Source organism: Struthio camelus, chromosome 13 (genome assembly GCF_040807025.1).
Source record: "Struthio camelus isolate bStrCam1 chromosome 13, bStrCam1.hap1, whole genome shotgun sequence".
NCBI lineage: Eukaryota > Metazoa > Chordata > Aves > Struthioniformes > Struthionidae > Struthio > Struthio camelus.
In genome coordinates, this window is record NC_090954.1 from 3078246 (window position 1) to 3090770 (window position 12525).

Below are 12525 nucleotides of genomic sequence, written 5' to 3' on the forward strand. Positions count from 1 at the left end.
TAACCCAGTAGTGGGGCTTGGGCTGTTCCGTACCAGCAGTATTGGAGGCAGGTGACTCAGGGGAGTAATTAATTTACGGTTTCTTCTTGTTTTGCAGAAGATGAGCAAGTATCAGCAGTGTAACCATTGGGCTATCCGTGTAAACCACTTCAAAACCCACGGGGCGTGGGAGGAAGGACCACATGATTCTGTTAGCTAACGCTAACGACTTGCTGCTACTAACCTCAGACGTCGTGTTTGCCTCTGCCATGGACAAGATGCGACTGGCTGGATCATACAGCTCTGCCTTGCTTCAGTCTGCCACAGCCTAAGAGAAGTATTTCTGCCTGCGAAATAGGCCACCGTTTTCAAGGAGCAGACAGACTTCTTGGGTGCTGAAACCGGTATCACGAGATGGACTAGTCTTAATGCTTTTGGGAGGACCAGTCGTTGAGACCACTTGAAGCTTGGAAGCTTTCTTCTGTATGATACCATGTAATCCTTTGGTAGTTTTCCATCATCGTTACTTTCTACGTTATAAATCTAAGAGTGTTATTTTATGAACTCAAAAAAAAAAAAATTGAAAATGTCAGCAAAACAGAAGGACACTGCTGCAGTATCTAAAAGTAATTTATTAATTTAAAAATGTTTTTGATGGGAATTTCCTTTATTTGCGTCGGGAGTGCTCTGGTTGGCTAATACATGTTTAATCAATGTTGAGAGTAGGTTAGCTACATGTAAACTGTTGTGCTCTCAAAATAACCACGGAAAACTAGGGGCCCATGCAAATGGGACATTATCAGGTGCAGAAATACTCGGAGTTCAGGGCGTTTGGGGGGTTAAATACTACATGTTAATGGAGGAAGAAGTCTTGTACAGTGTGTCCTCAGCGGGCACTGCCACCTGCTGGTCCTCTCTTCAAAGAACAAAACCAAAGCCCACAACCCATCAAGGTGTTCTTGGAAGTGTTTTGACCGCCAGGCAACTGAGGAAATAAATGGTTGGCGTTTTTCTCCCACGTGAAGTGATCTTTTGAGCGGTGGAAGCTGGAGCGCAGCGGGAGCTGCTGGGTAAGTTTGAAGCTTCCTCAGAAGAGCTTCGACCAATTTCTGCCCCGCAGAGTTCAGCGTGCAAAGCATGTTGCTAGAAACCAAAACTAACTTGTATGTTTGTGGGTTTTAAGATCATCCCATGCGTTCTGGCCTTTTACCAGAGTTAACCCAGGATTTAGTGCAAAGGTTAGCTAAAATTAAAAAAAAAAAAAGTCATTTACCTCCTTGCACAGGAAAATTAATGAAATTGAACATTAAATGACATAATGCTTACATATGTGTATAATACAGTGTATGGTTGAGCTCAAAACCCTATGGTGTTCATCTGGAAAACACAGATGGTCTCAAAGCATTTTAGTTTTAAGTCTTAGGTTAAAATCCTGGTGTTGCTGATTTCAATGAAAGTTTTGACTTAAAGACAGTATTAACATGCGATGATCTAGCGTGATAGGGTCAAGTCAATTGCTTATTTGATTTTACGTAGCCAACCAGAGTGCACAGGGGTAAAACTGGAAATAACCTGCATTTTCTTTCTTTCCTCTAGCACATGATGCCCCATTCTAGTGTTAAAATTGGACATGAATGTGTGAATATGTATTTAAACATTTAATTGTAAATCTTTGTTGTGATGTTTACAGCCTAAGCTAGGAAGATGTTTGTCATTTTTACAGTGCCTCAAAAATTATTTCTACATCTTAAGTTGTAAAGAGCTTTAAGACTTTTTTTTTGGTGTGTGTGTGTGTGGGGTGCAAGATGAATGCAGCATTTTCTCCAAATGGCACAAGAACCAAAACCAACCCAAAGCCTTTGATGTGCTTTCCTCCTATCAAATTGGGACCGACACTAACAGGTGAATGCGTGTGACCAAGGCTGTGTTTGCATTCGTGACTGTGCCAGGTTCAGTACTAGTACTACCTTGCAGCTGAACCTACCCTGTGTTGATTATTTCTCTGAAGTCATAAATCCGCCAAGAGCTGCAACACTGAGAAAGGGATGCCTAATTCATAATTAGTTAGTTGGCTGTGTTAATTTTTGGCACAAGCATCTGAGGAGTAAATGGTTAAAAATCGTATTAAAAAGCAGTTGAGGTATTTCGTAATAAATGTGTTTTGCTTTCTCGAGGCCTTAATGAATATGATGAACTTGCACAGGCCTTAACGAATAAAGATTAATGTAAGTGTCAAAACAATGCAGGGCAGAGCGATTATTTTCAGCATATGTAATGTTGATATTCTAACTATTAAACTGGTATTTTGTGGGATATAAATCAAAAGTTCCAGCAATCCCACTGTAAGCTGCTGCTTAACTTCCAAGTGTGGTGCACAACAAGCTTAATGTCTCATCAGAAAATCATGTGTTTTGTGCCAGGTGAATTGAATCATAACCTTTCCATCACCTCGGATATTGAATCATAGTTTATTTCAGCCTCTTGAACAAAAGTATAGGGGGTGAGGGGTTGTTATTAACGTGACTCCTTTTCTCCCAAGAGCCTGATAGTGCTTTCCTTGATGTTGTAAAATCCCCGGGACCCTGGCAGTGGCTGGACCGGGATCCCATCCGGCAGCCCGCGAGAGCCGTGTCTGGTAAAATTACCCATTGAAACCTGGTGTTTGCACATCAACAGCATCAGCCTGTTCTGCAGTACTTTTCAGGACACTGAAAAGTTTTTAAAGCGAGTGAAAGTCTTGCTCATCATGTTTTCCTAATATCCAATACAGCTAGTGTAAATAAATCATGCATAAACTATTGACAAATGAGCTACTACTTCTGCTTCTTCGGACTTGCACAGTGTGGCTTGCCTCCGCTCGTCCCTGCTGTGATTTTTGTTGTTGTTGTTTGTTTCTTTTTAAATCAACCGATCACATTGATCGGGGCCAATAGCCAAATGTAGTGTGTCTGGTATGGATTTGAAGAGAATTATCTCTTTTTTCAGTAATTAAAAGGGAAGTAAGGCTGTGGTTAGTGCTTGTTATACGCTGCTTTGTTGAAGTGATGTCTTCTGGATCACGTATTCCTTAATTAGTACCTGCACTGGGTTCCTCTAATTCCTTTCCCCTTTCCTCATCTGACTTCTGATGAGCAATTAAAATACCTAATGTCATGCTCTTCCACTGCCGTACCTTAATTCGCTTGTTTTTCTACTGTTTGTTTGCTCATGACTTGTGGGTGAAAGATTTGTTTCATCTATTTGTGATTTATACATAGAGTATTTCATTGTGCTACTTAAATCTTAATCTTCCAAGTAATTCACAAAGCAGCACTGCAGTTTTGTAAACGTAATTGCCTTCTCCAGTTACAGAAAAGGGAAAACGAGATAATTGAGCCTCTGAGTGCTGGTTTCATCTCCCACATGTACAATATAATGAAAGGGAAATTTCTGCAGATATTTGCAGTACGCTGTCTTTGAAACGCGTACGCGTAAGAAGGGATGGATGCCTGCTAACGATAGGCAACGTGATGCTTGCTTCGGCTCATTTGTTTTGTCTTCGTTTGCCTGAGTAAGTACCGCGCTGGTCAGCGGTGCTTAGTTGGGAGAGCAAAGGTGAGGTTCGCGGCTCAAGCCGGGCTGCGTGACCGGGGGGGAGCGGGGAGGAGCGGGGGGCACCCCGGCTCCCCCAGGGGCTGAGCCTGCCCCGGGCAGCGCTGGCGGAAAGGCTCAGCGCGGCGCGGGTTGTGTTGCAAAACTTCTCTTTCCTCATCTGTCAAGTCGCTCGATTGCAGGCAACAGGGGAAGTGCAAAGCTGCCGTTTAGGTTCTTACAAAACGTTAGAATTAGTTTTTGTTTGTCTGTTTTAAGCTACACTTACTACAGCCTTCCCCAAAAACAGAAGAAAAAAGGGATACTCTCTCTTTAGAAGAGCTTTACACATTATATTTTAGAGCGCTTGTATAGAGGGTAATCTCCCTGGGATTCCCAGTTCAGCTTTTGCCTATGTTGTGCTTCTTATTGTTTTATCTTTATTTTTGATATACCTGGAATGCAGTTTAGCTTGGTATTAATTAAATTCTAAATGTGTGAGCATATTGGCAAAACTGCACAGATGTAATGATATTCCAATAGCAATTGTACTGCACAAGTCAGTGATTGTAAAGTATTCTGTAACAAGCAATGTTTGTCTCCTATTTTTTGATACCTCTTACACTTATGTCTTTTAGAAAGACAGTGCCTCTGTATGCTTTTTGTATTTTTACTGAGTGATTGTAAATATTTGTTATATTTTTGGTTAAGAGAATGTTTAAAAGTACTGTTTATTATCCGATCTATTAATATGTTGGAATCAATAAACGATCGACAGTAGTTGTTTCCGGCAGATCTTTTCCGGCAGCCGGCGCAGGCCGGACGCCGGGTCGGTGCCGGGGCGCAGCGCCCTCGGGTCCCCTCTCGGCTGCGCCGCGCAGGGAGCCACCCCGGGGCCGTGTCGGGGGCGCCCTGCGGCCCCCGTGTCAAAGCGGCGCGAGGCCGAGCCTGGCCGGTCCTACCGTATGAAACACCACCCGATAAAAGCTGTACGTAGGGCCCGGTGGGTGGAAGCGCGCAGCTGACGGTGCTCTCGTCGCTCGCTTTGGCAGCCCAGCTGCGCGCTGCCCGTGGCGCCGGGCTCGGCGGACCGAGGCGCCCCAGCGGAGAGGAGAGTTTCGTGATTTTTTTTCTTTTTTTTTTTTTTTTTTGGAGCGGAAACCCGCGGTCCCGAGCGCGGCCCAGCCTTGGTTGCTCCGTCCTTCCCCGGCTGTGGCTCCTGCCCGGCCGCCCGCGCCATCTCCTAACGCTTCTTTCTCCCCGCTCCGGTCGCCGGAGAGGTAAGCTAAAAACGCGATGGCCGAACGCGTGTGGCGTGGGGGCTCGGCAGCCCCTCAAGGAGTTCGCGCTGGTGACCGAGGGCGAAAGCTTTGGGTCGTTCGGCGACTCCTGCCCGTGCGGTGCGCAGGGCCCGCTCCCTGGCTTCCCGCGTCGGGGCCTCTGCCGTCTCTTTGGTGGGTGTGAGTTTGTTTACTTTCTTTGAACTCCCGAAAACTACGGCCGGTTGCGAGATGAGAACTCGGAGCTTAAAAACAGGATTTTTGAACATTTCCAGTCCCCCCTTCCTCCTCCTCAGGGTGAAAACATGAACGGATCCGGACCGAGTTGGGGAAGCGGTTTCGGACGTCACGAAACCGCCTTTGTGTTTGGCGGAGAAATGGTTTGCTTGAAACAACTTGCTCAGGTCTCACCAGGGTCCAGCACGCGGTGGCGGATGCTGGTTACCCTTCCCCTTCCCCATGTCCCGGCACCCGGACAGGACAGGATCCCCGCCGAGCAGAGCGCCCAACCGGGGAGCTGGCCTGAGGCGGGACTGGAAAGGGACTGGCCTGAGCGGCAGCGAATTTGAGAGGGGGAAAAAAGGAAAGGGAGAAGGCCACAAGAGGACAGCATTGCCCGCGTTTTATCAGCGCTCTGGAAAAAGTCCCTCTGCAGAGCCAGGCCCTCAGCGCCGTTCAGCCGGGAGGCAGCTGCCTTTCGGGCTTGGAAAGGTCGGGTTTTTTGGCACGTCCTGAAAGGGAAACCTGAGGCAGAGCGTCCCGCGGCGCTCGCGCCTGCTGGAGCCCGTCGGCCGGGGCGGCTGCGTTTCCCCGTCCTCCCTCGCGGCCGGGAGGCGCAGCCCGCCTCAGCGGGAGAGCCGGGGGTGCCACCCCGAGCGCTGGGCCTCGTCCGCCGCAGCCTGGGCCGAGCCGAGCCGGGCGAAGCTGCTGAGAACGTCTGGGAAGGCAGCAGGTAGCCCTCGCGCCTCTTCCTGGGAAGCCTGGTGCCGTTCCGGCCACGCTGCAGCGAGCAATTTATGGGGTAAAACGAAATTAAGAAGCAGCAGTTTCATTAGCAACGTGCCTGCTTAATTGACATTTCAGGCTTTTCTTCTGCCCTTCTCCTTTTTTTCCGCTTTCAGTGGTTTTGCAAGCTATTTGGTGCAGCACAAAGAGTTGCAGTTTGTTTATCTAAAATTGCTTTTAACGGGCATCTCGGAGAGGAATATACTCTGATGTTCCCCAAGCGGGGGCCAGGCACGGGGCGACCGCAGCGGTACCCCGGGACCCGCAGCGGACGCGGCGCCCTGCTCGTCCGGGGGTTTCCAGCCTCGCGTGGGTCTGGCGCCGTCCTGCCTCCCTCGCCGGGGAGCTCCATGTTCCCCGGCCAGCGCCGGGTCGTGTTGTTGCTTTTGCACCTGGGGTTGTGTTTTATGAAAGGAAAATTGAATTTCTTGAAAAGAGAGCGCTGGCAAGGAGTTACCGAGGTGAAAATCATCTACGCAGCACCCAACGCGTTGCATCTCTCCTCCTGTCCTCCACTCACAGTCCCTTCCCACCCTTGGCGTTTGAGCTAATATTGACCAGTTCTGGAGCAGTGTATGGCTTCTTGTGTTGCCCCGGCTTCGTATTTAATAGGCCTAAATGTCCCCAGGTCACCTGAAATAACAGTAAATAGCTGCCGATCTAAACTTGGGTTTCGTTCACTGAGAGCATTCGGCCAGAATATTTCCTAGTTTCGTGCTGGGGAGCAGGTATCGGTCAGACTTTCTTGGGAAGAACGAGTAACTGCTCGTGGCACTGGGACAACATCATGGCTTTATGTGCTTAAGGAAAAGAGGGGAACTGTCTCTCCGAGCTGAATATGAAAAGAGAGATTAATCCCTTCTTAAACCACAAAGGAGCTTGAAGGCAGTTTTCTGTTTGCTCGGGGGAATAAACAGCCCCAAACATCCGGTAGGTAAAGCATGTTTCCAGCTGTCATCAGGGAGAAAAGCTTGGAAACACAAACTGTAGAAAATATTATTTATTAAAAAAAAAAAAAAAGGAAAAAAGTGGGAAGGACAGGAAGGAAACCCAAGTGCGTTTAAGCCCCAGCTCTCATCGCTCCCGGGGTCGGGCTCCCATCGCAGGTCTCAGCAGGTGCAGGAGGTAGAAGTTTGCATCTGCACCCGAGCGCAAGGTGGGCAGATCGTGGAGGGGAACTGGACGCCAGCTTCTCTTTCACTTTGTTTCTGCAAGATTTTTCCTTCTTTTTCTTTTTTTTTGGTTGAGCTGACAGCCCCTGTGCTCCTGGAAGCCCAGCAAGATATCTACGTTGTTTGTCTGAGATGAATGTTAAACGGATCCCACCAGCATTCCTGCTCATTTCTCCGTATTCATCAGAGGAGGATAGTAATTACCAGTGTGACAATTTTGTAAGTCAATCTTGGCTTGGGAGAGATGAAGAAAAATGATAATAACCAAATTTCAAATGTAGATCTAGTTGCATTAAACACTCATGAGCGGCAATAAAAATGAAGGTTGTAATTGTATCTGCAGTTTCAAACCTCACAACGTAATTTTATACGCTCAAACATCTGTTTTAGGATCATAGCTGAGTGTCAGATAATTGGCTTTTTTTTCTTTTTCTTTTTTTTTTTTTTAAACAGATCAGTTAGGCACCATCAGGTTTATTATAAATTCAAACTAATTTATTAGTAAACAACACTTGTGTTGAACAGCGCTGCAGTGCGATAGCGCTGGGGAGATGCTGGGAGCAGCGAGCTTGGGCTTTGCCGTTGAGGATGACGCCGATGCGTGCCAGAATTAACTGCCCTTGGAGGAAGGGCTCAGCTCATCAGATGCTGATGATGCTCCCAGGAAGAGGCTGTTTTTTTACCCTGGGTCTCCCTGAATCACAGCTAACTAGTGTCTGGGCAGCATGGTAACGCAAAACAGGGGAAAGCGTTTCTGAGGGGTGATGGAGACCCCTGGGACCTCCTTGCTCGGCATTGTGATTGCTCCCTGTCCCCATCTCTGTCTCTTCTCTTTTTGCAAACGTGCAGGAACAACGCCATAGATGCATCACCAACCTCATCTCGGGGGTTAGCAGCCTATGGACGTTGACTGGTTCAACAAAAAGCTCTAACACAGTTGGCAAATGTGACAGCAGAGATGAAGTTAGTTACAAACTTCAGTTTGGGTATAAATGTATCTAAGCTCTCAGAGCCCGACTACAGGTATATGGGTGAGAAACCTTTGCCTGCTTTCCTGTGCTTTCACCCATATTATCTTCTGCAGAATTAGTGACAAAAATAGGGAGGAACTAGGAGGTGCGCAGGATTTGTAGCGTTTTCCCGTCCTAGTGCTCGTGTCAGTGCAGCCTGCCTGCCCCCCGTGGTGGTCGGCGCCGTGCGCCCACCAGGCGTCCGTGCCCAGCTCAGCGAGAGGGGCTGTTCGCATGCCGTGACTCCACGCGTCTCCCCTCGCTCGTGGCTCTCACCGAGCAGCCGCGGTGCTCGAAGACACCTCTGCCATTCGCCTTTGCCATCTGCGGAGGAAAGTAATTAAATTTAATAGAAGTCCCCCTCGACTTTACAGTGGTGATAATTAAATGTAATTGAAGATGTGAATTCTAAACAAGGCCATATGTTTTTCCCAACAATACGTTTGACATCACAAAGAACAAACAAATAACCAAGGACATGCAAAAACAGTGTGTGGCTTGAGGCCATTATTTTACCTTATCTCCGTTGTTTTTGTTCAGTCTTTTCGTTGCTGTGAAAGTGCTCTTGTGTCTTCGCTTAATTGAAAGATACCACCGGCCAGCGAAGGTCGCGAGAGGAAGGGGGAAGAGCCACCGGTTTTAGCACACGTTGTGTAGGTGGAGTTGTGCCTCATCCATTATGCAATGATTTAAAAAAAAAAAAAAAATTGCAGCAATGGAAGCTAAGAAAGTTCTTGAATTTATGCTGCTCTTTTTTTTCTGAAACCGAATACCAGGCTGCCATTCTCTCTGCGAAGGGGTTTGAGGAGGAAGGTGACTAGTCTGGTGCTGCAGCGCGACGTTGCTGTAGAAGCGTTGCTGCTTTGGAAAGCCCTTAATGACGGAAGCTCATATTAAGAAAACCCTCCAGAGCAGGGAGCCAGAGGATGTCTTTGAGTTTTGTTGGGGAGACACCTGCGAGCGGGACGTGGTGGTAGCAGCAGCTCCCGGAGAGGGCCCCAACCAGCCAGACCCTCATCTCTTGCTCCGGCCTTCCCTGTCGTCTCCGTTTTGTAGACGCTCAGATACCAGGTGGGTGAGTTTGTTCTCCCACCTCTGATGGCAAGAAGTGCCGCGTACGGCAAACATCAATAGCATGTCAGGTTTGTCAGTGGGCAGATGATGTGTGGCCAGCTTGAGCTCTTCAGATCAATAACTCAGTGACGGGCAGCCAGAGCACGTGGAAAACAGCATTAAGCCTAACACAATTGTTCTGTTTATTGTGAGGAATGGAAGAAGCCCGGAGTCTGAATTGCGGAAGTCCATCACGGTGTCAGGGCTGTGCGTTTGAATATTAAATGCTATGGATGAGCGATGCCATGTACTCCCTGTTGTAGATGAGCAAGAGCTTGTTTGCGCAGGGTGTTGATGAATGAAGAAAGGCAGCGCGGCGCCTGTGGACCCATTGCTGCTGCCGCAGAGACACGGAGATGGCACCAACTTCACCACAACACTATTCCCCGTCACTGTTCCCACCACGGTCCCTGCGCAAACGGGTGATCTCGGCACTTTCACCACGGCCCCGTTTTATGCAGTCTTAAAACATATATGGGAGCCTGTGGCTGAACCTTTAATGTCCCATCGGCTGTCCCGTGTTTTAAACTGTGATCCTGCAACGTGGTTGGATTTGCATGACCTTTGCATGACTGGTGAGCTACAGCCCCAAGTCCTCTCTCCCCTCGTTCCCGGGGCTGGGAAATATCCTGATCCTCCCTGCTGTCCCAAAATCCTTCCCTCCCTCACATCTAGCTTTGCTCCACAGTGAGTAATTGCATGAGAATTTCTTATGTTCCTTTGACTTGTGAGTTTTGGGTCATCCACAGCCATCCAGAAAGCCAGACCTCAGTACCTTTGCCTTCCTTTTTATGCTGGGAAAGCCGACTTTTGAAATAAATCCCCATGGGGATGCGACTTGCCTAGTGGCTTTGGTGCTCGCAGAGCCTCCATGACTGACTAACACTGTTTCTGACAAAATTAGGAGGATGCTTATGCTTGCCTCCCCCTCCACGCTCCCATCAATTTGCATCTTTTTGAATAGAAGCAGCCAGATGCTGTGTGGGGAGCTTTGCTCCAGATATGTTTCAAGTTAAGCAGCAGCGGGTAGCACAGCGTAAGGTGCAAGTATGTCAGATTTGTCCTCATCTGGCTCTGCTTTGAACAGGGTAGGGAGGGACAGCCGAATCGTGCTGGTTTCTGGTGGAGGCTAATGTGCTTAGCTGAGTTGTCAAGGAGAATTAGCACAGCCGAACATCTTGGAGCGCTATCCTTAAATCCTGTTTCTGGTTCTTGCAAAAATCAAATGTTTCAAAGACAAAGTGAAATCCCTTTCGACATGCTTCAGAGTTTTGGGTTTTTCCCCTTCTCTTCTCATTTGAGTTTGTTGTCTCAATTTCAGACGTTTGCAAGGGAAGACGACAAGACAATAAACCACGAAGCGAAGCGAGGGAGACCTTCCTGTTGTTTGTCACGTGTTATGCTTTGATGGGGATTTTAGAAGCAGGAGCGCTAATCCTCAGCTGACATTGCTTCATTGCTTCATCGACCAGTCTGCTGAGAGGCCAAATTTAGAGTAAACGGGAACTTAACTTCAAGCATGTTAATCTGAACCTGTTGCATCTCCTCTGTGTCCCAGCGTGGTGGTCGGGCTCGCCTTGCCATGCAGCTATATGCTCTCTCACCAGCAAGACTCAGCAGCCGCAGTTCCCAATTCTGTGTCAAATCAGTCCAAAGCTTGGTGCTTGCTTTACTCCCCTGGTGCCAGGACTGTTGTAGTTATAGGAATCTGTCAGGTGTAAGTAGAGAAAATTGATAATCATTTTGAAAAGAGTGGTGTGATGTCAGTGGTGGGGTCTCCTGTTGTGTGATTAGGTAGATCATAGATGGTCCAAAAAGACCCTTCGTGCTTGAGCTGGCTTCCAGGGCCATATCATGCAATAAGGGCAAACGCCTGCTTTGGGGGCGTATTGGGGTGTGCGGTGGGTTTCCAAAAAGCACCTGACCTTGGTGGCTACCTCTCTCCGATCCTGGTGAGAGGCAACAGCGCATCAGACCCCACTGGTGCTTCTCTGCATCCTAAGTACTTACAGTCTGAAGGATTGCGTCACTTTTGAAGATGAGAATTAAGGTTCTTAAATCCACTTAGACATGTTACCCTATTCTTAAAGTTTCTGTTTGTAAATAGTTTTTTTTTTTTTTTTTTAAAGACAAGCAAAGCATAACACAAGAATTTGATTTCCGTGACAGCCAAGCAAGGAGTCATATATGCTGTGTTATCTACTGCCTGGTGAGAGGCTTCCTGAACATAAGAGGCAGAGAGTTAAATGAACTTGTGTGGGGTAAGATGACATTATAGTTTATTCTTTGCTGCCAGTTGTCAGCGGTCATATGGGTGAAAGCTGTAAATGTGAGACTTGGAAGTGGTGGAGGACGTCAGCAGCTATTAAGAGTTTCTTTTCTATTCCTAGAGAAATAAGCCCTGGATCGAGAATGCAATCCTTTTATATTGCAATATCTTCTGTGAGCTTCAGGGAATTTGCTTGCCTTATGGACAGGATCTGCTGTAAGCTCGTTTTCCACTTAGACTGATGATATTTGCCATGCATCAGAGCAGTATTTGATCCCTATCTGTGTTTTTTTCATCCACCAGAAGACACACCTCTTGCATTTATGTTTCTGAAATTCAAATGAGCAGTGAGTCAAGCAAAAAGATTTGGTGGCATGAAGTTTATGTAGAGCTTACAGGGAAGTTGTTTACTCCTTACTGCAGATGTTTTTAATTCAGCATAATGCTGCCTCTCCTAAAAACTATTTTTTCCAAAGAAGGGCATATTTTAGCCAAAGAACAAATTGTGCAATATTTAAAATGATTAAATGATTGCTGCCACTTGGTTTTTGTATCTTAATGTTTCTGGTTTCTGTTGTTTCATAAACTAGCAACATTTTTGAGGCTTCAAGTTGTTGTCTCTGGGAATCAAATGCCTGGGGAGCAATTTAGATATCCCTTTTTCTAGCTGTTAGGAAGTGAAGGTTAAGGGAGATGATCAGGCACTCGGTAGATCTGGCAGATGACAGTCATTACAGATATGAAAGTCTGGTATTAGTGGTGATGGGTTTTAGCATTGTAGAAGTAGTAAAACCAGCACAATGTCGTTAGAGACTTTATAGGACAAACATTGCAGAAGCCGTCTCCATATCCCAGTGATGCCTGTGCAAACACTCCTGTTCGCTTTTAAAGCTTGAATAAAATCCTAGATGATTGCTAAGCTAGTCATGATATCTCCAAGGTCAAAGGAAATTCCCTATGTGGTCTTGTGTGTGTGTAAAAGAAAAAGAAAACACACACCACAAACAGCCTAACTAACCCTAATGCCCAAAGAAATAACCTAAAAAAACCCCTGTCCCAAAAGGGAAGATTCTGGGGGTTAAATTGGGAAGAACCAGGAAGAAGCACCTTTTGGATCAGTTTTCTCA

The 12525-nt window shown here is 47.0% G+C and overlaps 1 protein-coding gene across 16 annotated transcripts in view; it reads left to right on the forward strand.

Moving 5' to 3' along the window:
* RAPGEF6 (Rap guanine nucleotide exchange factor 6) overlaps positions 1–4329 on the forward strand; it is a 143075-nt gene extending 138746 nt beyond the window's left edge. For all 16 annotated transcript variants that reach the window (XM_068960001.1, XM_068960000.1, XM_068959995.1 and 13 more), the window contains one exon: positions 98–4329. In XM_068960001.1, coding sequence (XP_068816102.1) covers positions 98–123 — 26 coding nt within the window. In that variant the 3' untranslated portion in view covers positions 124–4329. The remainder of the gene's footprint in view (positions 1–97) is intronic.
* Positions 4330–12525: the final 8196 nt, after the last annotated feature.